General features: G+C 38.5%; 1 protein-coding gene across 1 annotated transcript in view; it reads right to left on the bottom strand.

Moving 5' to 3' along the window:
* L2HGDH (L-2-hydroxyglutarate dehydrogenase) overlaps positions 1 to 24,505 on the bottom strand; it is a 40,981-nt gene that overhangs the window by 16,192 nt on the left and 284 nt on the right. Inside the window, exons 2-6 of the mRNA XM_047079700.1 lie at positions 20,757 to 20,872; positions 19,876 to 20,027; positions 13,235 to 13,366; positions 6,331 to 6,493; positions 4,306 to 4,340 (exon numbers count right to left, since the gene is read on the bottom strand). Of these exons, the coding sequence (XP_046935656.1) occupies positions 4,306 to 4,340; positions 6,331 to 6,493; positions 13,235 to 13,366; positions 19,876 to 20,027; positions 20,757 to 20,872 (598 nt within the window). The remainder of the gene's footprint in view (positions 1 to 4,305; positions 4,341 to 6,330; positions 6,494 to 13,234; positions 13,367 to 19,875; positions 20,028 to 20,756; positions 20,873 to 24,505) is intronic.

Genomic DNA, 24,505 nt, shown 5'->3' with positions numbered 1-24,505 from the left:
TCAATTTGATAAGCTGACTCAAAATTTTTACATTATATCTAACTATACTAAAAGTAAATGCCCAAATAAAAGGCAACAGTTATAGCATCTGGGGTTGAAATACATACTCACTGGCATCCCAGAGGTCCCTGCATATCCTCCATCACATGATGCCATACTCTAGTAAAGATGGCCCTTCGATGAGGGCAAGGGTAGAAACAGACTTTTAATCCTTCTTTGAATGGAAATCTTAGATGCACTGTCACCTGGGCCACATGACCCAGTGGATCTGATGGTAATCAGGGTGTCTATGGCAAATAGTGATGTCTTATGGAGACTTTGCTAGGTCCCTATAGCCAAATCACAGCACAGAACTTTAGGATTTGGGAGGAGTTATACCATCCTCTGCAGATAATTGTCTTCCTTTTGAGAAAGTACTTCTGGCTTTGACTCAACACTTGACCACAGGTCACTAAGTTACCATGTGAACTACTCATTATTAACTGTATGTTGTCTGACTCACCAAGCCACAAAATGGGGTGTGTACAGCAGTACCCTGTCATCAAGGGGTAGCAGAATATACAAGGTTAGGGTTGTGCAGGTCCTGCAGGCACACATAGATTGTGGAGGCAGGTGGCTCAAATTCCCATGGCCCCTAGTCCTGCTAAATTACTTCCTCCTTCTCAAGCTGCTCCTGTGGCCCTATGAGAAGTTCTCCATGATCAGTTGACCAAAGAAGAAAAACTACAGGCTTGATTTACAAATAGTTCTGCACACAACATTCTGGCACTGGAAAGTAAACAGCTACAAACCAGAGTCCCACTCAGGAGTGACCCTAAAAGACTGCAGTGAAAGGAAATCTTCCTGGTAGGCAGAACTCTGAACACCATACCTGTTATATATCTTACCTAGAAGGAGACATGACTAAAGGTATGGATCTATATTGCTTTATGTGCAATGACTAATGTTATGGCTGGTTAGTTAGGAAAAGGAGCTCTGGAAAAAAAAAAAAAAGTACATGAATGGAAACAGGCTCAGAGAGTAAAAGATATATGAGCTCCATAGGAATGCTCACTGAAGAGGCCATGGCAGATGAAGATTTTGATAATCAGTAGACAAGATGACCTGCTCTGTGGATGTTAGCCTCTTTCTCCAGGCATCCCTGTCCTTACCCAATAGCCTCATGAACTAAATGGTTATAGCAAAAAGGATGGAGGTGGTGATAGGTTCAGCAACATGGACTTACTCCCTAAGGCTGGTCTGTCCATAGCCATGGCTGAATGCTCAATCTGCCAATAGTAGAGATCAATAGAGCCAAAGATATGGTCCCTGAACCACTTCAATTTAAAAAAAGGGGGGGGGCAATACTTAGTCCTCACTGAAATAGATACTTGTTCTGAATATAAATCTGTCTTCCCTGCCCACAATGCTTCTGAAGAAACCACTATCTGTGAACCTACAGGATGCCTTATTCACCATTAGGATATTTTGCCCAGAAGCATTACTTCTGATCAGTGAGCTTATTTTACAACAAATGAAGTGTAACAATAAGCTCATGCTTGTGGAGATCACTGATTTGACCACGTTCCCCATCATCCTGAAGCTGCTAGGTGACAGAAAGAAAAACAGTTTTGAAGATGCAAAACAAAACTAGCTGACTGGCAACACCTTGCAGGTCTGGGGCAATGTCTTCCAGGATGTTCTATATGATTAATATATGGTGTTGTTTCTCCAGAGCCAGAAATCAAGAGGTAGAAATGGGAGTAGCTCCTTACTATTAGAATAATCCACTAATGAAATTTTTGCTTTCTATCTTCACAACTTTGGGCTCTGATGTCTAGAAGTCTTAGTTTCCAAGGGAGAAATGCTGCCATTAGAGAATAAAAAATTGATTCCATTAACCTATAAGTTGACACCGCCATACCTGGCCACTTTGAGTTCCTTGTATCAGTGAACAGGCAGAGGGGATTACTGTACTTAATGGGAAACTGAAAATAACTCTCAAGGAGAATGAGAGTTGCTACCACACAGAGAGCTTGTGGGTGATAAAGAGAAATGCGTCCCAAATATAGATCTCGTAGGGCATGTCTTAGTACTCCTATGATTGATATAAAAGTTAATGGAAACTACCACAACCCAAAACAGGCAGGGCTGCTAATTGCACAGACACTCTGGGAATGAAAGTTTGAGTTATCCCACCACACTGGAACATGACCAGCTGAGATGCTTGCCAAGAGCAAAGGAACTATGGAATACGTAGTGAAAGAAGGAAATTATAAATATCAGCTATAACCACATGATCGTAGTGGTTATGAACTGTAGTAGTTATGAATATTTCTTCCTGACTTTGAAATAAATATATTTATCTATATATTACTAATATCTATATTAGTAATCTACATACTATCTATATACTATATTAGTAATCTATATTACTGTCTATATATTATTAATTCTTTCTTTATCCTCACTGTTATGGACTGAATTGTGTCTGCCCCCACAAGGGCATACACTGAAGCTTCTGCTCCCAATGTGGCCATTCGGAGACAAGAGCCTTTGGGGAGGTAATGAAGATTAACTGAGCTCACCTAATCTGTCCAACAGGACTGGTGTGCTTATAAGAGTAAGAAATTTCAGAGACTGCTCTCTCTCTGTACATGTGCATGCACAGAGAAGAGGCCATGTGAGGACACGGCAAGAAGGCAACCATCTACAAGACAAGAAGAGAGAGCTCATCAGAAACCAATCCTGATGGCACCTTGATCTTAGACTGCTTAGACTCCAACTATGAGAAAATAAATTTCTGTTTAAGCCACCTCATCTGTGGTATTCTGTTATGGTACCCAAAGAGATTAATACCATCTCTACCATTTCTCCATTATCTAACACAGCGTTTCTCAACTTCAGTACCACAGACATTTGGGGCCAGATACCTCTTTGTTACAGGGGCCTATTCCTCACATTGCAGGATGTTTAGCAGCATTCCTGGCCACTACCTGCTAAATGCCAGTAGTGCTGACCCCCTCCATCAGTTGTACCAACAAAAATGTTTCCAGACACTGCTGAATATCATCCCCTTGGGAGCAAAATCACCTCCAATTGAGAACTATTGATCTAATAAGTTTAAATAGTGGTTAACCTTGTATCTCAATATTTAAGTTAAAGGATCTCAAAGAGGGAATGTGACTCAGCTAAAAAGAAATGAACATCACCCAAAGATGGATTGAGTGGACTTCCTATCTTTTTCGAAGAGTTACCATGTCTTCAGTTGTATAAAAGATAATTTCATCTTGTAGGTGGAACAGTAATTTTACTACTGTCTGTACTTGGAAGTTACATGTGGTTAAAAGGGGTGTGAATGAATGCCAAGTTGAAAAGGAATGGACTGCAGGCATTTATCTTTGTCGATTTGGTTAAGGTGGGAACTGTAACTGACAGAATTCCCTTCCCTGTAATGGTTCCAACTTAAAATTGATCAAAATAGGAATTGCATATGATTTGGCAGGCAGAAGTAAAGCAGCAGCCACTACTCTCTGAAGGTCATTCTAGTCCAATGTGGTGACAAAACTCACTGCTCAGGGAATGACAGTTCCATATCTAGCTCTGCTTCCCAACTACTGATCCTACTGACTAACTGTTGCCCTAGCCCACTGCCTGGGTAAGAGGCAAGAGCTCCCCCAGAATGCCTCATGAGCTTCCCACTTGCAGTCCCACTTTAGCAGTTGGACACACTTGGCTTCTCAGACCGGCTGGAAATGCCTCTGATCTACCAACTCCCCTTCTGAGCCTTTGCTTCCCCAGAAGCCCTCACAATTGTGTAATGCCTAATTCCTATAATGAATCCTACAACTTCATTAATGATTCAACTTGCCTGACTGAACTCTGATCATTCAGAGAACACACAGCAAATGTAATGCTTCTCTGCCATCCAATAGTTCTGGTTTTAGACTACGTGGAGATGAAGGAAACCAGTTCATTTCCCTCTGAGCAATCTACCTGCCACCAAAGTCCTCTAATTGGTAGAAAGCTAATAAGTAAATGCAGATAAGTAGGCGGAGCAATAAAGTATTTATCAGTGTTGCCTTAAACACTCCAAGTGCTTATAATCCTATTCTTGGCTGGCACAATCACTTTGTGAATAAATTTCCAAGTTGAAACCCTTCTTAGAAAGCAAGCTTTTGAATTGCCCTCAAAGAATTTCTCTCAGAACAACTTCTACATTATACAAAATTCATTCACACACATAGAAAACAGCACTGTGATTAAACTTTTTGAGGGAGGAGGGGGGTTAAATTAGATAAAGTAGTTTTGCTTAAGAATCTTTACCTTTGTATTCCTTATAACAATTGGATATTTCATCCCTGAAAAAAAAAGAATTAGTGAAAGATTTTTAGTAAAATAAGGCCTACATTATTAGAAATATTATACTAGTATCAAATTTAAACAATTTTCTTCTGCTTCCCACTTTCATTCTAAAGCTTTTTATGAAGCAACAAGATTAAACTAGTTCATACTTGATAATATATAAAACTCTTGGCATATTTTTAAACTTGTTTTAATTCACTGAATCTATGCTAATAGACCACTCCCCACTTCAGATCCAACACAAGCAGTTCTGGCTCTTCTCTGAACTACAATCCTAGAAACGATTTTGTAAAAGATCATTAATCAGTATGTATTTTCACAAAGGACTAATGAATGCTTTTTTGTCTAAGTGTAGGTAACCTGAGTCTTCGTAGATTCTGGGTTGTGTAGAGAAGCAACACAAAAAGTTCCAAGCATAAACTATTTATAAAATTATTTCCCAGTCAGACACATGGGGTCTCAAAGTCTTAAAAAGCATATGTACACCAAGTAAAGAAACAATCTATTTGTATCATAAATTTGATTTTATGCTACCTACCTATACCAATATTATTTAACAGTTTTGTTCATCATATTACAATTCAGAAGGACACTGGGAAAATGATTCAGATGGCTCAGATCTCCTTAAAAACCTGTCAAGGAAGAACTGAGCACTACACTTTTTCTCCTTCAAATTTCCCAATAGCAAAAATGTCAAAAAATTCAAGGTTACAAATCTATTTATTGGGTTTTAAAAAAAATTGTCAGCAGGGCACTTGGGTAGCTCAATCAGTTGAATGTTCAACTCTTGATCTCAGCTCAGATCTTGATCTCAGGATTGTGTGTTTGTGCCCCACCTTGGGCTCCATGCTGGGCATGAAGCCTACTTAAAAAAAAAAAAAAAAAAAAAAAAAAAAAAAAAAAAAAAGGAATAAAATGTCCCCACAACAAAGCAAAACAAAACAAGCTCTAAGTAGTCTACAATGGGGGGGGGGGGGGGCGCAGTGCAAGGGGACTTCAAAAGGGCTCAGTTGTGCCCTGTCTCCAGATAGTCTGATCCACTAAGACTGAGTATGCTAAAAATTTTTAACTTTTATTATTATTTTTTTTTATTTTAGAAAGAAAAGGAGAGAGCATGAGGGAAAGGGGTAGAGGGACAGAGGGAGAGATTCCTAGGCAGGCTCCACGCTCGGCACTGAACCCAACACAGGGCTTGATCCCATGACCCTGGGATCATGACCAGAGCCAAAATCAAAAGTTAGACACTCAACCAACTGAGCCATTCAGGCACCCCTCTATTCTTATTCTTAAGAATTAGAAAAGGCCAATTTCACATTCAACATTTATTCCAAAATGTCAAATAAGTATGATTGTAGATCATTCATCTGTAGAGTTTGAGCATGTTTTGAGTGTAAAAACGAAAACAAAAAACCCCACAAAACAACAAGAAAAAACTCAGGCTATTAATTTCTCATATTACCTGGAGAGAAAGTTTGAGCTGAAATCAAAAGCCAGATACTCAACCAACTGAGCCACCCAGGTGTCCCTGCATTTTTTTTTTTTAAAGATTTCATTTTTAAGTAATATCTATACCTAACATGGGACTCAAACCCACAACCCTGAGATCAAGAGTTGCATGCTCTTCCAACTGAGTCAGCCAAGTGCCCCCAAATCTGCATTTTTAATAAGCATCCCCAAGGAATTCTGACTGTAACCTACAAAATAAGCAAGTGTCTGGGGGCTGGTTTTCTATTAACAGCCTTGGCAGTTCAGGTTTTAGCGACAATCAGAAGTGTCCAATCAGTGACAAATTCTATCAGCACAAGACTCACCAGAAGCCCCAGTTCTCCCACGTCCAATCTCACACTCATCCCTTCTGCACATGCATCCAGCTTTGCTCCCTACTTTAGCCTAGTTCCTGGAGGCCCTCCCACCAGCACCACGCCAGCCAAAACTAGTTCCAAGTTGGTTCAGAAGTCAATACTAGTATTCAGAAGAAAAGCTTACCATCTTTACTTCTTGAAGGACTTTCTTTAGCCAATTCAATATCTTTTACTTCAAAATTGGTCAAGACAAAGCCACCTGCTTCTTGGAAATCCTTGGCAAATGACAAAGCCACCTGCCGATAGTCCACAATGCCAGTGTATGGACAATCAATAGCCATTAGACCCTGAGATAGGTTTATGAAAAAGTCAAGATAATACAATTAAAAATCATTGAGGATAGTTGTTCAATAAATTTTATTTGCGGCTGAACTTTTTTACTGTTAACTTTGATGGATCACATGTATTATCATTTCTTGCCAAAAATTCAGTGCCTAAATTTGATGTTGAATAAAGTGTCTAGTAAATAAAGAAATAATACTAGCTAAGTAAGAAAATCTCTATACTTAGGAAATAATTCTCCTCTAGGGAAGTTAATTTTGCTGGGCTCTTCTTGCTGCTACAATGAGTTTTTCAGTTTTATTCATCCCTCACCATATCTGATAGTGAGTCAAATTCGGAGTCAAATTCTGTATCACCATATGATTGTTTTAAACAAACTCCACTGAGATTTTCCCATGCACATTCAGTGAAGACTCAGAGTTGTTCTAGCTTTTTACAACATTTGCAGAGTATTGATCTAATTTGCTGCAGACTCTTATCTTCAGACTACAAATGCTGAATGGAGATTTTATGTAGTTAATGCAAACTTTCACTTCAGGTAATATAAGAAATTAATAGCTTGAGTTTTTTGTTGTTGTTTTGTGGGGTTTGTTTTTGTTTTGCCACTCAAAACATGCTTAAACCCTACAGATGAATGGTCTACAATCATACTTGTTTAGCTTTTTCAACAAATGCTGAATGTGTATTGGCCTTTTCTAATTCTTAAGAATAAGAATAGAGGGCGCCTGAATGGCTCGGTTGGTTGAGTGTCTGACTTTTGATTTTGGCTCTGGTCATGATCCTGGGTTCATGGGATCGAGCCCTGCACTGGGCTCCATGCTGAGCGTGGAGCCTGCTTAGGATTCTCGCTCCCTCCCTCTGCCCCTCTCCCTGACTTGCACACCCTCTCTCTCTCTAAAATAAACTTAAAAAGAAAAAGAATAAGAACAGAATTTCACACACCAAGTATTGACTAGATTTTGGTGGATCCTTGGGAATAGCATCATTTTCTGTTGCCTTACTGTGTATGTGAGTGTATCAGTTCTGCTAATCAACTTTCCTAAGAGGGTGGTAGCCTGGTTCCTGGTACAACTAATGCCGAGAAGCTGAGTGTGACTGGTAAATGCTACCATTCTCTTGTCTGGCCAGCAGGGAACTGGTGTTGTTGCAGTTTTATAATAATATCTGATAGTATTACTTTAAATATCTTATTCTTATAGTCAGTCCCACCGCAACTCCAATACATTTACTTGCTTAGCCTTTAAAAGCTTTTAACTTTGCTACCCATCCCTGACCATTAATTCCAAATGTCCAGATCACACCAGGGGTAAAAGGCACATAAAACACACAACAGTCTCTTGTCATAAATTGAAAGCAACATTTGGCAAACTTTATTCTTGCTTCCAGAATATGAGATCATTTGCCAAACACAAAAATCATTCCTTCTGTCTCAATGTAGTAGATACAAGTTTAAGATTTTTATATTAGACCTTATATTGCCTGACCACTTCCAAATTCACAAGTCAATAGTTATAATCCAACTTCAAACTATAAACAATATTTAGGGTACAATACCCTTGGAAAAATTACCTTAGGATAATACCAAGAGTTTAGTCACAAAAACTCAATTTGCATAAACGACATGACAAATAAGATAACAGAGGGACAAAAACATGCTGTAAAAGTGCTTCATATCAATAGTTTTTTAGAAACCCAAATATCTTCCATATTCATCTTATTTTCCTATTACCCAATACAATGCCTGACACACAGAAGGCACTCAAACATTTATTGAATGAACTTCTGAGGACTGTCTTTAAACATACTAGATATTCCCCCTTCTCTACCTTCCCTTAAAGGTCTCCCTTCTTTTCTTTCTCTTTCTAGTCTCGGTTTTGCTCCTCCTCATGAGATGTCGGTGTGCCCCACTCTACGTAAATGTTGGGGGAAGGTAAGGTGGAGTGAGTCACTGCTGCTAAGCAATCCAATACCCTGGCGCAGGATGGGACTGGTGGACAGGCTGGCTGTCAGCTAGGGGGCTGGGCATGCACCATACAGGTTAGCAGGTCAGAGCTTGAAATCTGAGGCCACTGCAGGTCAGGTGGCTGGAAAAGAACCAGGCAAGCAGGACACAGAAATTTGGGAGTTGGAAGTCAGTCAGGAGGAGAGAGGAACAGATGAATGTGTGGTTGACCAACAGTGTTTAAGAAAGGGCAGCAAGATCAGGAAAGCTAAGGTCAGAGTGAGCAATCAGGATTTGCCCAGACAGAGAATTGGCAAGACCTATCCTCTAAACTCAAAGTTTACAAAGGCATTTAAAAATTTTCTAAGGTGGAGGCGCCTGGGTGGCTCAGTCAGTTAAGTATCCCACTTCGGCTCAGGTCATGATTTCATGGTTTTTGAGTTTGGACCCCATATCAGGCTCTGTGCTGACAGCTCAGAGCCTCGAACCTGCTTAGGATTCTGTGACTTCCTCTCTTTCTGCCCTTCCCATCCCTTCTCTGTCTCTCAAAAATAAATAAGCATTAAAAAATTTTTTTGAGATGCTCCCCTTGGGGGTATTTGGTATTTAATCTTTTTTTTTTTTTTTTTTTTTTTTGGGAGAGCGTGGGCCAGGGGCAGAGAGAATCCCATGCAGGCTCCACACTGCCAGTGCAGAGCTCGATGTGGGGCTCAAACCCACAAATCGAGAGATCACAACCTGAGCCAAAGTCAGACACTTAACCAATTAAGCCACCCAGGTGCCCCTATTTAATCTCCTCCTTAAAGAGACCTGGTCCAAAAAGAGACCTATTAGAGCTGCCCTGATAAATTTTTTCTTTGTGGAGAGGCTGGAAGAAACAGATATGACCCCATACCATAGAAATCTTGCCCACCAGTCCTGGTAGTAGCATAGGGTTGAAGGACAAGGGAGAAATTCACTCAAGAGACCTTTCTGAAATAACCAGACTGTATTTTCCACTATACATTGCCACCATGAAATATATCTAGGCACAGATAATTACAATGTGCCATTATATAAAGTGTCAGATAATGCTAATGTGGCATTATATAAAGTAGATCAGTTCTGCAGAGGCCGCAGAGAAAAGCAAGATGTGCCTCCTTTATAAGTTACACTCCTTACTTATCTTTCAAGTGAAGGTTCACCTAAAGAATGCTTTCTTAAGCTCCTGGATGAAGCTAAAAGCCTTTCTGTACATCGATATAAACCGAGTATCAGTTCTATCAAAATACTTATCACTGTATTAAAATTACATCTTCTGCTACACTGTAACTTTCTTTAGGTTGACCACCATTTCTTCCTCATCTTCTTATCTGTAGTACCTACCATAGTATTTGGCATTTAGTAAAGAAGAAAATGTTGGTGGAACTGAATAGAAGAAATACCAATTCTGAATCAGATCTGGGGGCAGGGGACTCTTTAGAAGCTGTGTGACCTTGGCAAAGTAACTGAATCACTTTATTCATTTTTAAGACAAAAAATACATGTAGATATGTAATTTGATGATCTATGTACACATAGCTCATCTACCTCATCCTGAGACCCGTAAAGATCACATGATCGGGGCATAGCACAATATCCAGACTCATCTTTAACCTTATGATGTGTGAAAAGCTGGTTTCTTTCTTTCTTTTTTTTTATTTTAGACAGAACTCTTTATTTAAAATTTTTTTAACATTTATTTATTTTTGAGAGACAGAGCATGAACAGGGGAGAAGCAGAGAGAGAGAGGGAGACACAGAATCTGGAGCAGCCTCCAGGCTCTGAGCTGTCAGCACAGAGCCCAATGCGAGGCTCAAACTCAAGAACCATGAGATCATGACCTGAGTGGAATTCCAATACTTAACTGACTGAGCCATCCAGGAGCCCTAAGAGAACCATGTATTTAAACCCAACTTCAACTATACAACTAAAGATAACTTTAGGGGAAAAAAATCTATTTCTACCTTGTCTTTTTTGCAGAAAAGATTTGAAGCAGCTTGTAAAAACAAACAAGGAACACAAAACAATATATACTAGAGGTGCCTGGGCGGTTCAGTTGGTTGAGCATCCACCCAGCTCTTGATTTCAACTCAGGTCATGATCCCACTGCATCGGGCACCTTAATGGAGCTTGCTTAAGATTCTCTCTCTCCCCCCTGCCCTTCTCCCCCACTCATGCGTGCTCTCTCTAAAATAAAAACAAAAAAAACAGGGGTGACTGGGTGGCTCAGTCAGTTAAGTGTCTGACTTTGACTCAGGTCATGATCTCAGGATTTGTGAGTTCAAGCCCCACATCAGGCTCTCTGCTGTCAGCACAGAGCCTGCTTCAGATCCTCTGTGCCCTTCTCTCTCTGCCCCTCCCCCACTTGTTCACTCTCTCTTTCTCAAAAATGGGTAAACGTTTAAAAACAATTTTTTAAAAACAATTGACACTAGCATTACATATTGAGCCAGCTAAGTATATGAATTGGAAAGAAAGAATTATTTGCAGACAGCTTTACTGTCAATAGAAAATCCAAAAAAGAATAAAATAAACTATAGACAAACTACGAGAATATGTGAATTTAACAACTAAGATGTATGCAAGGTCAAAAATCAATTATATTTTCATACATTTGCAACATACAAGTAGAACATGAACTTTAAGTAACAATACGATTTATGAGAGTATCAAAAACATCAAATACTTAGAAATGAAACTAAGAGATATGAAAGACCTCTGCACTGAAAATTATAACACATTTTTGCAATGAATTAAAGAAGATACAGATAAATGGGTGGATCTACTATGTTGATGGATTGGAAGATTAAATACTGTGAAGATATAAATTGTCTCCAATGGCCCTACAGATTCAATGCCATCTCAATTAAAATCACAAAAGGTTACCTTGTGGAGTTTAGCAAATTAATTCTAAAATGTATATAGAAATACAAAGATCCAAGAACAGCCATGATAATGTTGAAGAACAAAACTAAAGAAATTACTGTACCAGGTATTTCAGCCTACTAAAAAGCTATGGTAATTAAGATATTATGGTAGTGGTAAAACAAGAGACAATGTAACAGAACAGAGTCCAGACATAGAGCCCACACATACAGTCACCTGATATCACAAAGGTAAGACTGCAGTGCAATGCAGAAATAATGGTCTTTTTGATAAACTGTGCTGGGTCATTTGGGTATCCATATGGAAAAAAAAATGTATCTTGACCTCTACCTTCATACTATTGGACTATTAATAGTACAGCAAGGAAACTTATAACTACAGTTATAAACTTATAACTAAGTTCAGTCAAAAATGAGCACATACTACATGATTCCACTTAAATACAATTCAAACCTGTGATGTAAAAAGTGAAGATAGTGTTTACTCTTAAGAGAAAGGTAGTGATAGAGGGGGCTTGAGGAGAATACCGCAAGGCTGGTAATGTTCTGCTGTTTATGAAAGTTCACCAAGCTGTACATTTATGATTGTTATATGTTATGATTAAATGAAAAAAAGTCCAAAAAATCAAGGCAGAGAGGAAATGAGAGCAGAAAGATATAAGGAAATGAAGAAGGAAGTTAAGACATAAAAATAAAAACGTATGCTTAAGGACCTAAATATCTGGCAGGAGTGTGGCACAAATGTGTCTCTCAGCTTCCTGGCAGTCAAGACATACACAACAACACAATCAATGAAAGGATTCAGTGTTTGTAAGATAAAAACAAGCCAACTGTGCTCATAAAGAACACAATTATTCTTAGAAATGAAGTTTGAGGAAAATTTCTCCTGAGGGTTTTCAGAGAGAGAGATGTTGGGTAACAAAATGAACAACCTTTGTCCTTGACCCCATCCTAACAGTAGAGACCACGGTGTCACAATGACCTTCTCCTTAGGCTGACGCCATAAAACCAAAGAACAATTCAAGGAGAGTAATTTGGGATAGAGGAGTAGCATGGGGAGAGACAAACAGTGCAGTGAAGGTGTGCCACTGTGTATGGGAATAAGAGGTCTACCTATCCTTCAAGATACCGCTCATAAATTGTGTTTTTATTTCCCATACACCAAGCTTTTGATAAGCATTGCCCGGCAGTGAGTTCAAAGTCACATTCTCTAGGACCGGTACCTAGAGTCCTGCTATTGTACATGGTCAATAAAATGGAGGGGGTGGGCAGAACAGGAGATAACAGCCATTTGTTAGAACAGTTAGTGGAACTGGGGGTTGGACTGATAGCCTCTGAAAGACTATCAAAGAAAGTCAATATGCAGAGTAACTATTAAAATATTATTCATGTCTCTTTCCTAAAGAAAAGATCTGTTCTCCCCATAGCATGTTCTAAGCAAGATACTCTACAACCTACCCTTCACACTCATGGATAATGTAGCTACCCTCCTCAAAAATTTTCAGTGGCTCCCCATGCCTACTAATTTCAAAGCTATTAGCAGGAATATCAGGCCTTTTACACACACCTAATCCTGCCTTTCTAGTCACATCTATTATCTCTCCCTACATTCCTAGGATTCAACCATACCTCACTGTTCAATGCTTTCCCAATATGCCATATGGTCTCAGACCTCCTCTTGCCTTTGTTTATGTTCTTCAGATTTGGTATTTTCTCACAAAGAAAGAAGAAATCAGGTGTTCAGTTTATGGCAAGCCCTCTTGTGTCTGTCACCTCACTGTCACAGAAGCAGTAATTCATGCCTCCTATAAATTCACCCTCAGCCTCCATGTCACAGTACCGAGCCCTAAACAAAAATGTCCCCGTGAGCATGTATATAGAGTTAGTGAATCACTTACCCTACAATATGGCTCCTTCTTTTTTATATCCTCCTGTTGGATTAGCCTTAAGCCCTGGACACCATTCTGACGGCCTCTCTCATATAAGGCCTGAAGTCTGGGAATTTCTTCTTGTTCAACAGCTACTATAAGCTTCAAAAAAAAAAAAAACAAAACAAAAAAAACAAAAAAAAAGATAAAGAATATGGATAGAGTTAAACATATAGCTTTTATTAGCTATAAAAGATAAAGTCAACAGAAAATCATACATTATTGCATGATTCAAATTCAGTTGATTTTTATCTACTTCTCTTTCTTCATGACCTCAATTTCCTCCACCACTGAAAAAAGTTATCTTAAGAAAACTGCATTAAAACAAATTTTCCCCAAAAGTTAGATGTAGCCTCAATCTCCCCTTCTGCTATCATGGTTGCTACAAGAATCTTGGCCACAGCAACTGTCATCAATATCACTCCCTCAATCCCAAAGAGTGAGAAGCACAGGTGGCTTTGTCTTTACAATTAAAATACAAAAACAAAAACAAAAAACAGAACAAACAGAAAAACAGAATGGCCGCCTTCTTTTTATAAGAGAATGTAAAATGCCCATATATCAGAAAGACAGTGGTATTCAGTATAATGGATATCACTAACAGAAAAACTATTCACTTTATTTCCTAGAATAAAGTATATTATAAAATATTTACTAATGCATTCTACTGCAGAGGGGAAAAAAAACAGTAAATTAATCAACTTTACTTAGGATTCTTTTTCATTTTATTTCTAGGCAAAGTATCTTTTTGAAGTAGTTTCTTCCTTAATTAACAGCTACTAGAAAAGAAAAGCAGAGATGCATATTCACAGGTACGTTAGAATTCACAAATTGCTATTTCACAGCAAGAAGTCACCAGAATTTCATGAGATTATACTTTTAATCAAGGCATAAAGGTTATTTAAATCAACAAATGATTAACCTCAAAAATAAAAGTGGAATCAAAGGACACTATCAAGAAAGAGAAAAGACAACTCATAGAACGACTGAAAATATTCACAAATTACGTAGCTGTATGGCAACAAATTAGATAATCTAAATGAAATGGAAATGTTCATAGAAAAACACAAACTTCTAAAACTAACTCAAGAAGAAAAAGAATCTGAATACACCTGTAACAAGTAAAGAGATTGAATTAGTAACTTTAAAACTTCCCATAAAGAAAAGCTCAGGCCCAAGGGCTTTACACATGAATGATACCCTATGTTTAAAGAAAAATTAATACCAATTCTGCATAAACTATTTCAAAAAACAGGAGAGGAGGGGCGCCTGGGTGGCTCAGTCAGTTAAGCTTCCGACTTCAGCTCAGGTCATGATCTCACAGCCCATGAGTTCAGCGTCGGCCTGGAGCCTACTTCAGATTCTGGGTCTCCTACTCTCTGCCCCTCCCCTGCTTACACTCTGTCTCCCCCCCCCCCCCGCCAAAAAAACAAAACAAAACAAAACAAAACAAAACAAAACAAAACACAGAAGAGGAGGGAATACGTCCTAATTAATTCTATGAGGTCAGTATTAGCCAGATACCCAAACCAAACACAGACAGCAAAAGAAAATAAAACTGCAGACCAGTGACCCATATAAATATTGATGCAAAAATCCTGAACACAACAATAGTAAACTGAGTGAAGTAACATAAAAAACTATACACCGTGACCAAGTGGGATTTATTACAGGAGGTAAGATCAATTTAACATCCAAAAGTCAATTAATGTAATATACCATATTAATAGAATATAAAAACAACATGATTGCCTCAACAAAAGTGGAAAAGATGAGACAGAAAATCCAACACCATTCCATGATAAAAAAAACAAAACAACACTTAACAAACTTGGGGCACCTGGCTGGCTCAGTTGGTAGAGCATGCGACTCTTGTTCCCAGGGTTGTGGGTTTGAGCTCCACGTTGGGTGTAGAGACTACTTAAAAATAAAAATCTTAGGGGCGCCTGGGTGGCTCAGTCGGTTAAGCGGCCGACTTTGGCTCAGGTCATGATCTCGCGGTCAGTGAGTTCGAGCCCCGCATCGGGCTCTGTGCTGACAGCTCAGAGCCTGAAGCCTGTTTCAGATTCTGTGTCTCCCTCTCTCTGACCCTCCCCCGTTCATGCTCTGTCTCTCTCTGTCTCAAAAATAAATAAACGTTAAAAAAAATTTTTTTTAATAAAAATCTTAAACAACAAAACAAAACAAAACTATCAATAAAAAAGAATTCCTTCAATCTTATAAGGGGCATTTGCAGAAAACCTACAGCTAGCATCATACTTAATAGTGAAAGATTGAATGCTTTCTCTCTAATCAGCAACAATACAAGGATGTCCATTTTCACTACTTCTATTCAACACTGTATTTGTGATCCTACCTGGGGAAATTAGGCAAGAAAAAAAAAATATATATATATATATAAGGTATCCAAACTGAAAAAGAAGTAAAATTATCTTATTTGCAGATGACATGATCCTGCATATAGAAAATCCTAAGGAATCCACACACAAAGAAACTATAATGAGTTTAGCAAGGCTGCAAGAAAAAAGAACAATATATAAAAAATCATATTCTATACATTAGCAATGAATAATTCAAAATGAAATTAAGAAAACATTTCTCCTCACAAAAGCATCAAAAAGAATAAAATACTAAGGAATAAATTTTGCAAAAAAAATGCAAGACTTGTACACTGAAAAATACAAAACATTGTTGAAAGAAATTAAAGATCTAAAAAAAAAAAATGGGAAGACATTCCCATGCACATGGTTTTCAAGATTTAATATTGTTAAGATGGCAATACTCCCCAAATTGATCTATAGATTCAACACAATCTCTATCAAAATTCTAGCTGCTTTTTTGGAGAAAGTGACTAACCCTAAAACTCATATGGAAATGCAGAGGACCCAGAAGAGTCAAAATAATCCTGAAAAAAGGACAAAGTTAGAGGACTCACACTTCCTGATTTCAAAATATAATCAAGAGCCACAATAATCAAGATACTACGGTATTGGCATAAAGATCGATGTACATCAATGAAACAGAACTGAGAATCTTAAATATACCATCCTACATTTATGCTCAACTAACTTTTGATAAAGGTGTCAAAACAATCTTTTGATTGCTAGAATCAACAGAAAGAACGGTCTTTTCAATAAATGGTACTGAGACAACTGCGTAACTACATGCAAAAGAATGAATTTGAGCCCCTTCCTCACACTATGTGCCAAAATCAATTTAAAGTGATCATATACTGTAAGTACAGGTACAGGGCTGGGGTGGGGGGCTCTGCTTCTGGTGGCAGAGTCTGGGGAAGGAGCAGGAGGCCAGCTGTGAAGGTGGTAAGCCCCTGAAATAGCCAAAGAAGCAGGCCAAGGAAATGAACTAGGAAGATAAGGCATTCAAGCAGAAACAAAAAGAGAAGAAACTCAGGGGGCTAAAAGTGAAGGCTGTGGGAAACAATCTTCTGGCCACAGTTGGAATTAAGAAATCTGGCAAAAAAAAAATAAGTTGTTCCTTGTGCCTGAGGCCTGAGGCAGTGGTGATCTTTAATTCCATTCTTGTTTAAACATTTGGATTACCTGCCATAGTATCTGTTGCCACCTACAGCTAGAATAAAGTGTCATCTTGGACCCTGCTGTATGTTTAAGAATACATTTTTGTAAAAATAAAAAATCCTGGGGCGCCTGGGTGTCTCAGTCGGTTAAGCGGCCGATTTCGGCTCAGGTCATGATCTCGCAGTTTGTGAGTTCGAGCTCTGAGTCGGGCTCTGTGATGACAGCTCAGAGCCTGGAGCCTGCTTCGGATTCTGTGTCTGGCTCTCTCTCTCTGTCCCTCCCCTGCTCACGCTCTGTCTCCTCTGTCTCAAAAATGAATGAAACATTAAAAAAATATTTTAAAAAAAATAAAAAATAAAAAATCTTACAGTGGCTCATCTTCTCTTTAGTTCCTCTAACTCAGCCATTCCTACCTTAGCTCTGAAGTCAGAGTAAACCCAGCTCAGGATCTTGCCAAAGTCTGTTCTTCAATCTTTGATCTACCTCAAATTCTGTCCCACCTGGAGTTAAATCAACTCAACTGGGGGGAAAAAGTGATCATAGATCTAAATGTCAAAGCTAAGGATATAATAAAACTCTTAGAAACGTAGGAGTAATTTTTCATGATCTAAGGGTAGGCAATGATTTCTTAGATATGGCACAAAAAGCATAAGCAACAAAAGAAAAAAGGTAACTGGACTTCATCAAAATTAAAAGCTTCTGTGCTTCAAAGTATATCATCAAGAAAGTAAAAAAAAAAACAAACTACAGAATAGGAAAAAATATTTAGTAACAGTTAAAGTATTACCATTACTATTATTATTACCATTACTATTATTACTATTTTATTTTATACATAAAAATATTTCAGTATTTTAGTAATATTTTAGTAAATATCATATAGCTGATAAGGGACTGTATCAAGAATATATAAAGAACACATATAGCTCAAGAATAAAAACTCAATTTTTAAATGGGGAAAAGATCTGAATAGACATTTCTCCAAAGAAGATAACTGAATGGCCAATAAGCATGTTGAAAAGATGTTCAACACCATTAATTACTAGGGAAATGCAAATCAAAACCATATTGACATACCACTTCACACCTACTAGAATGGCTAAAAGACACAATAACAGGTGTTGGCAAGGATGTGGAGATACGGAAATCCTCACTACTGATGGCAATTTAAAATAGTGTGGAACTTTGGGGCATGTGAGTGGCTCAATCAGTTAAGTGTCTGACATCAGCTCTGGTCATGATCTTGTGGTTCACGAGTTTGAGCCCCACATCAGGCTCTGTGCTGACAGCTCAGCACCTGGAGTCTGCCTCAGATTCTGTGTCTCCTTCTCTCTCTGCCTCTCCCCAGCTCGTACTCTGTCTCTCCCCGACTTATACTCTCTGTCTCTCAAAAATAAATAAAAATCATTTTTAAAAATGTTTAAAAATAAAATAAAATAGTGTGGAACTTTAAAAAAAAGTTTGGCAGTTCCTCGACATGTTAAACTTGGAGTTACCATATGACCTGAGAATTTCACTCCTAAGTATGTATCTGAGAGAAATGAAAATACAGGTCCGTACAGCCAACAGGCACATGAAAAGATGCTCAATGTCACTCCTCATCAGGGAAATACAAATCAAAACCACACTGAAATACCACCTCACGTTGGTCAGAGTGGCTAAAATGAACAAACCAGGAGACTATAGATGCTGGCAAGGATGTGGAGAAACGGGAACCCTCTTGCACTGTTAGTGGGAATGCAAACTGGTACAGCTGCTCTGGAAGACAGTGTGGAGGTTCCTCAAAAAATTAAAAATAGACCTACCCTATGACCCAGCAATAGCACTGCTAGAAATTTACCCAAAGGATAAAAGAGTGCTGATGCATAGGGGCACTTGTACCCCAATGTTTATAGCGGCACTTTCAACAATAGCCAAATTATGGAAAGAGCCTAAATGTCGATCAACTGATGAACGGATTAAGAAGTTGTGGTTTATATATACAATGGAATACTAGTTGGCACTGAGAAAGAATGAAATCTGCCCTTTTGTAGCAACGTGGATGGAACTGGAGAGTGTTATGCTAAGTGAAATAAGTCAAGCAAAGAAAAGACAGATACCATATGTTTTCACTCATAGGTGGATCCTGAGAAACTTCACAGAAGACCAGGGGGGAGGTGAAGGGGAACCAAAAAAAAAGTTACAGAGAGGGAAAGAGGCAAACCATAAGAGCCTCTTAAATACTGAGAACAAACTGAGGGTGGATGGGGGGTTGGGGGAGAGGGGAAAGTGGGTGATAGGCATTCAGGAGTGCACCTGTTGAGATGAGCACTGGGTGTTGTATGGAAACCAATTTGACAATAAATTATATATTAAAAAAAATACATGTCCATACAAAAAAAGTGTACATAAATGTCCATAGCCGCATTATACGTAATAGTCTAATAGCAGTGTTCATAATAGTCAAACATGGGAACAACCTAAATGTCCGTCAACTGATAAATAGGTAAATAAAATGTGGTATAGCTGCGCAATGGATTATAAAAAGGAATAAAGTACTGATTCACGCCATAAGATAAATGAAGCTTGAGAACATTATGCTAAGTAAAAGAAGCCAGTCACAAAAGACAACATATTGTAGGATTCTATTTATAGGAAACTTCCAGAATAGGCAAATCCACAGAGACAGAAAGTATATTAGTGGTTGCCAGGAGCCAGGGAAAGGTAGGAATAGGAAGTGAGAGGTATAGGCAATGACTGTTAATGCATAAAGGTTTCTTTTTGAGGTAATGTACATGTTCTAAAATCAGACAGTGGTGACAGCTGCATGATTTTATGAATATACTAAAAACCAAATTGAACACTTCAATAAAAGGGTGAATTGTATCACATACTGTATATAAATTATATGTCAATAAAACTGTTATTTTTTAAATTACGTGGAGTTAGTCATACCACTTTTTCTAAAGTTATTTTCTAACATTAGACTTTGAAAATTACATAAAGATAGAAAAGCCATTTTTTTAAATTCAACATTAAACATTGCTAAGAAAATGCTAGTTATAAGTAAGTCAAGGCTGTAGTAAAATGCCTTACCTTACCACATTGCTTGTAGGAAATTCCTTTTTGCTTACAATACTCATAGATGAGGGCTGCACCTTGTACACATAATTTAGCTTTTAGAGATTCAGGTTTATAATAAATTCCACTATGTATGACACCACTGTTATGTCCAGTCTGGTGAATAGCTACCGGACAAGAGAAACAGGATAAGAGAAACTAAACAAAGTATTCAAAAGCTACAAAGTGGAGGAACAAACAAAGTTGAAGTTAGTAGAGACCACATTATTGAAAATTCTGCCTGAGTTTGTTCTTATAGGCAGGACACTGGTAATTTCTTCTAGTAGCCATCCCTGGTATCCATGCCACATCCCCTCAGGCCATCTTTCACTTCAGTTACAACTTTGATGCACAAACCCACTCCTCACTACTAGCAAACTTTGGTGCACAAACCCAACTCTCCCTGCTGGCAAACCCACTATAGCTCTGGGTATTCCGCCCCAGGGCCTTTTCTAATGTGACAGGAGGGGAGAGGGAGAAGATTACAACTCAATGTCCCCAGGGGCAATCCTCAGCCAGTAGAAACACTAGCTGATGGAAAAATGAGCACAATCCTTGGAAATGTTTATGTTGCTCCTCAGAGGTCCCAGAGGAATCAAGCTCACAAATGCAACCTTGATTATGTACCCTCCTGTGGCTTTTCTTCCTTTCAGGCTTACTCTCCACACTCCTCACTTCTGCCTCCTAAACAACATCTCAAATAAATCACCTCTACTCAAGTTCTGGTCCCAGGCTCTGCTTTATGAAGAACCCAAACTAAGGTACTACTAATGACATTCAACATGAAAGATGCAGAACTGAAATAATGAGCAGGTATTCAGGTTAAGCCCAAAGAGCAACACTGGTAATATACATACCCAAATCTTTCTCCTTTTCCAGAACACCAATGGAAAGTGCTGGATGTCGCAGGATGAGTGCTCTGGCAGAGGCAAGGCCCACAATTCCGCCACCGATAACGACTACATCAAATGAGCTTTAAGAGAAAGTCACCTTTAAAGTATTGCATGTTTACAGTAGATCTCATCAAATTTCATGTGCATAATTTTCATCAAACTATTAATTTGTAATCATTACAATCAAATATTTACTGGGCTTTATGATATTGTCTTCTTAAAGGAAAAAGCCTTTAAGAATTACATGCATTGCTGGGTCAGTAATATAAGCTGCCACACCCAGCAGGCAGGGTAACTAGTTCCCAAGCCTCTCTCAATCTCACCCTCCACAGCACTCTGCCTGGGCAGAGTGTTTACTCTGTGTTAAGCATCACACTCTTCTCTACCAACTATTCATTTAAAACTCAAGTGCAGTATTCTTGAGGATAAACCAACACATTAGGTCTTTAAGACTTAGGTCCTTCAAGACACTCAAGTCTTCAGTGTGCAAGAACTTTTTTCTACTGAGAAGGAAACAGCCAGTGAGAATTTCAAACCTTAGGGAAATAACTGATCCAGAAATAGGCTTACAGCCACAATTTCAGCCATGATAAATCTGGATTATACAACCATTTCAAAGATTAGGAAGGGCATGTATAGCCTATCTAATTCAGTAATGAGAAGCAGAAAAAGATTACCTTTAGCACCTACCTCATGCCCAACATATCTACTTTTGTAAGCATATGGCTAATCTTGCTTTTTCTATATCCCATCTATTTCACCTCCTCCTGCATTAAATTATTTTGATGTAAATCCTAAACAGCATCTGTAAATATTTCAATATGTTATTTCTAAAAGGCTTCTTTAAAACATGCACACAATACCAGTATTCTAATTTTTAAAAATTTACAATAAATGTATTATATCATCAAATATTCACCATAAAACTTGTAGAAGAAAACAAAGGAAAAAACCTTTGGGATCTAGGGCTAAGTGAAGAGAAGACACCAAAAGCATGATCCATATAAGGAAAACTGATAAACTGGACTTCATCAAAATTAAAAATTTTGTTCTGCAAAACATTTTGTTAAGGGGGTAAGAAGACAACCAACAAGTTAGTTGCAAGCCACATATCTGACAAAAGACTCCTATCTAGAATACATAAAGAACTCCCACATAAGCCATTTTGAAAATGCGCAAAAGATAAGAACAAATTTCATCAAAGAGGATAGATCTACAGATGGAAAATAAGCACATGAAAAGATGTTCACTACCATTAATGACTAGGGAAATGCAAATTAAAACTACAATAAGATGTCACTACACTCCTCTTAGAATGGCTAAAATTTAAAAAGTGGTAACACCAAATGCTGGTGAGAATGAGGAGGAACTAGATCATTCACACACTGCTGGTAGGAATGTGAAATAGTACAGCCACCCTGGAAAAAGAATATAGCAGTTTCTTAAAAAACTAAACATTTATCTTTGCCGTTGTATAACACACTCCACTCAAGTAAGATAATTGGTTTAGGCCGTGACGTTGGCACAACCTCCTTTGTTCTGTTCTCACTCGTACATAGGAAAAACAGATCTTTGGGCTTATATCTTACCCAATTTGGGCCACATCATTGATCTCCCACTCTTCCTCAGGTCATTCTTTGGATTGTTGAAGATCTCCCACTTAAAGGATATAATGGTCTCTTTTTGAGTCCCAAACATGGACTCCATTCATCTCAAGTCTTTCTGTAAGGGAAATTCTAATATTCAGAACCTGGATCCCAGGTGCATGACTTCATGTTTTATACTTCCTTGGGAACCTCTGGTGTACTCTTCTTTTATAAATCAATACTCAGTATTTCTCAATGGATATTCCTTTTATGGCCCTATATTAAAAGCCATGCCTACAATGAAAATAAAAAACTAAGCATATGTTGGGGCACCTGGGTGGCTCAGTCGGTTGAGCGCCGACTTCGGCTCTGGTCACTATCTTGCGGTCCGTGAGTTCGAGCCCCGCATCGGGCCCCTGTGCTGACAGCTCAGAGCCCGGAGCCTGTTTCAGATTCTGTGTCTCCCTCTCTCTGACCCTCCCCCGTTCATGCTCTGTCTCTCTCTGTCTCAAAAATAAACGTTAAAAAAAAAAAATTAAAAAAAAACCAAAAAACTAAGCATGTGCTAACTAAATATGTCTTAGCAACTACACCCTTGGGCATTTATCTCAGAAAAATAAAAACTGATGTTCATACAAAAACCTGTATATAAATGTCACAGCAGCTGTATTCATAAGAGCCCCAAATTACAAACAGTTCAGATGTCCTTCAACTGGTGAATGGTTAAACAAACTGTAATACAACCATATGATGAAATATTACTCAACAACTAAAAGGAAACTGCTGTCAATATAGGCAACACCGTGGATGAATCTCCAAGACGTTATGCTGTGTGAAAAAAGCCAGTCTCAAAAGGTTATATACTGTGTAATTCTACTTATAAAACCTTCTGAAAATGACAAAATTTTACAGCTAGAGACTAGATTAGTGATTGCCAAGGGTTAGGAAGGGTGAAGAGATGGTATGTGAATATAAAGGGATTGGTAACATAAGAGATATCTTTGTGGTGTATTTTGTGATAACAGTTACACAAAGCAGCATGATTAAATTGCATAGAAACACACACACAAATGAGTGCATCTAAAAACTGATGAAATCTGAACACGGTCTGTGTCATACCAATGTCAATTTCCTAGTTTTGATATTATACTATAGTTAGGGAAGACGCTATCATTGGGGTAAACTGGCTGAAGGTTACCTAAAATCTGTATTTTTGCAATTTCCTGTGGGTCTAGAATTATATCAAAATAAAAAGTATACACAAAACCCTCACTAACTCTACCTTGTTTCCTTAAGAAAAGCATTCCCAAAATAACTGTCTACATACCCCCACTATGAATCACAAATCCTATACCACTCTAATCCTCCAAATTAACACACAGCAGCCAGTCAACTTTTGAAACCTCAACATTTAAGCACTCCCTCTTCTTAAAAACCCTCTAAGTCTCCCAATTCCTTTAGAATAAAGTTCAATGTGTAGTTAAAATCAAATCAAAGCTCTGCTGTGATGTAGCCTGTCTCCAGTATCATGCCACACCATCTCTATTCCACTAAGCTCCAGCCACATTCAATTTGCCCACCTTCTACTTCTCAAAATATCCAAGAGCTTTCCAGCTTTAATGCCTTAGCATAAGCCATTTCCTTCACAGAGAGCAGAGAAAGACCGTGGTTTCTAATGTGACCTCCAAACTTCAAATCACAGGACACTTACTTGTGCAGGTTTTGACTAGTAACTGAACTGCTTCTCACAGGGCAACTCTATGCAGTGTTTGCCAGGAACTGACTGATTTAAGAATGGTTTCAAATCATCCAAGTAACATCAGGGATGCCAGCTAATAAACAGTTTCTTTGATTGCTTAGTGTGATAGGTCCTTTAACCCTTAAAACGACCACCTACGGGAGAGACTAGGCTCCTACCCACAACTGAGCCTTTAAGAAGCTTAAGTAACCCACCCAAGAATTGAAAGGGAAGTGGAGGGTAGTACTGAAAACCAGAACTGCTCTAGAGCTCCACTCAACACCGCCTTATTCTTTTCATCCGTCACACAAACACAACCAGTGAATCCTACAGGTAACTCCTGGGATCCGAGGTTGCAGCCAGGGCTCCACAGGACCCCACCTTCACTC

Source organism: Lynx rufus, unplaced genomic scaffold (genome assembly GCF_022079265.1).
Source record: "Lynx rufus isolate CCGP_SWC_20201006 ecotype Redwood Valley unplaced genomic scaffold, mLynRuf1.p SCAF_17, whole genome shotgun sequence".
Taxonomy (NCBI): Eukaryota; Metazoa; Chordata; class Mammalia; order Carnivora; family Felidae; genus Lynx; species Lynx rufus.
Note: the sequence above shows the minus strand (reverse complement) of the source record. Positions and strands in the feature narration are given on the sequence as shown.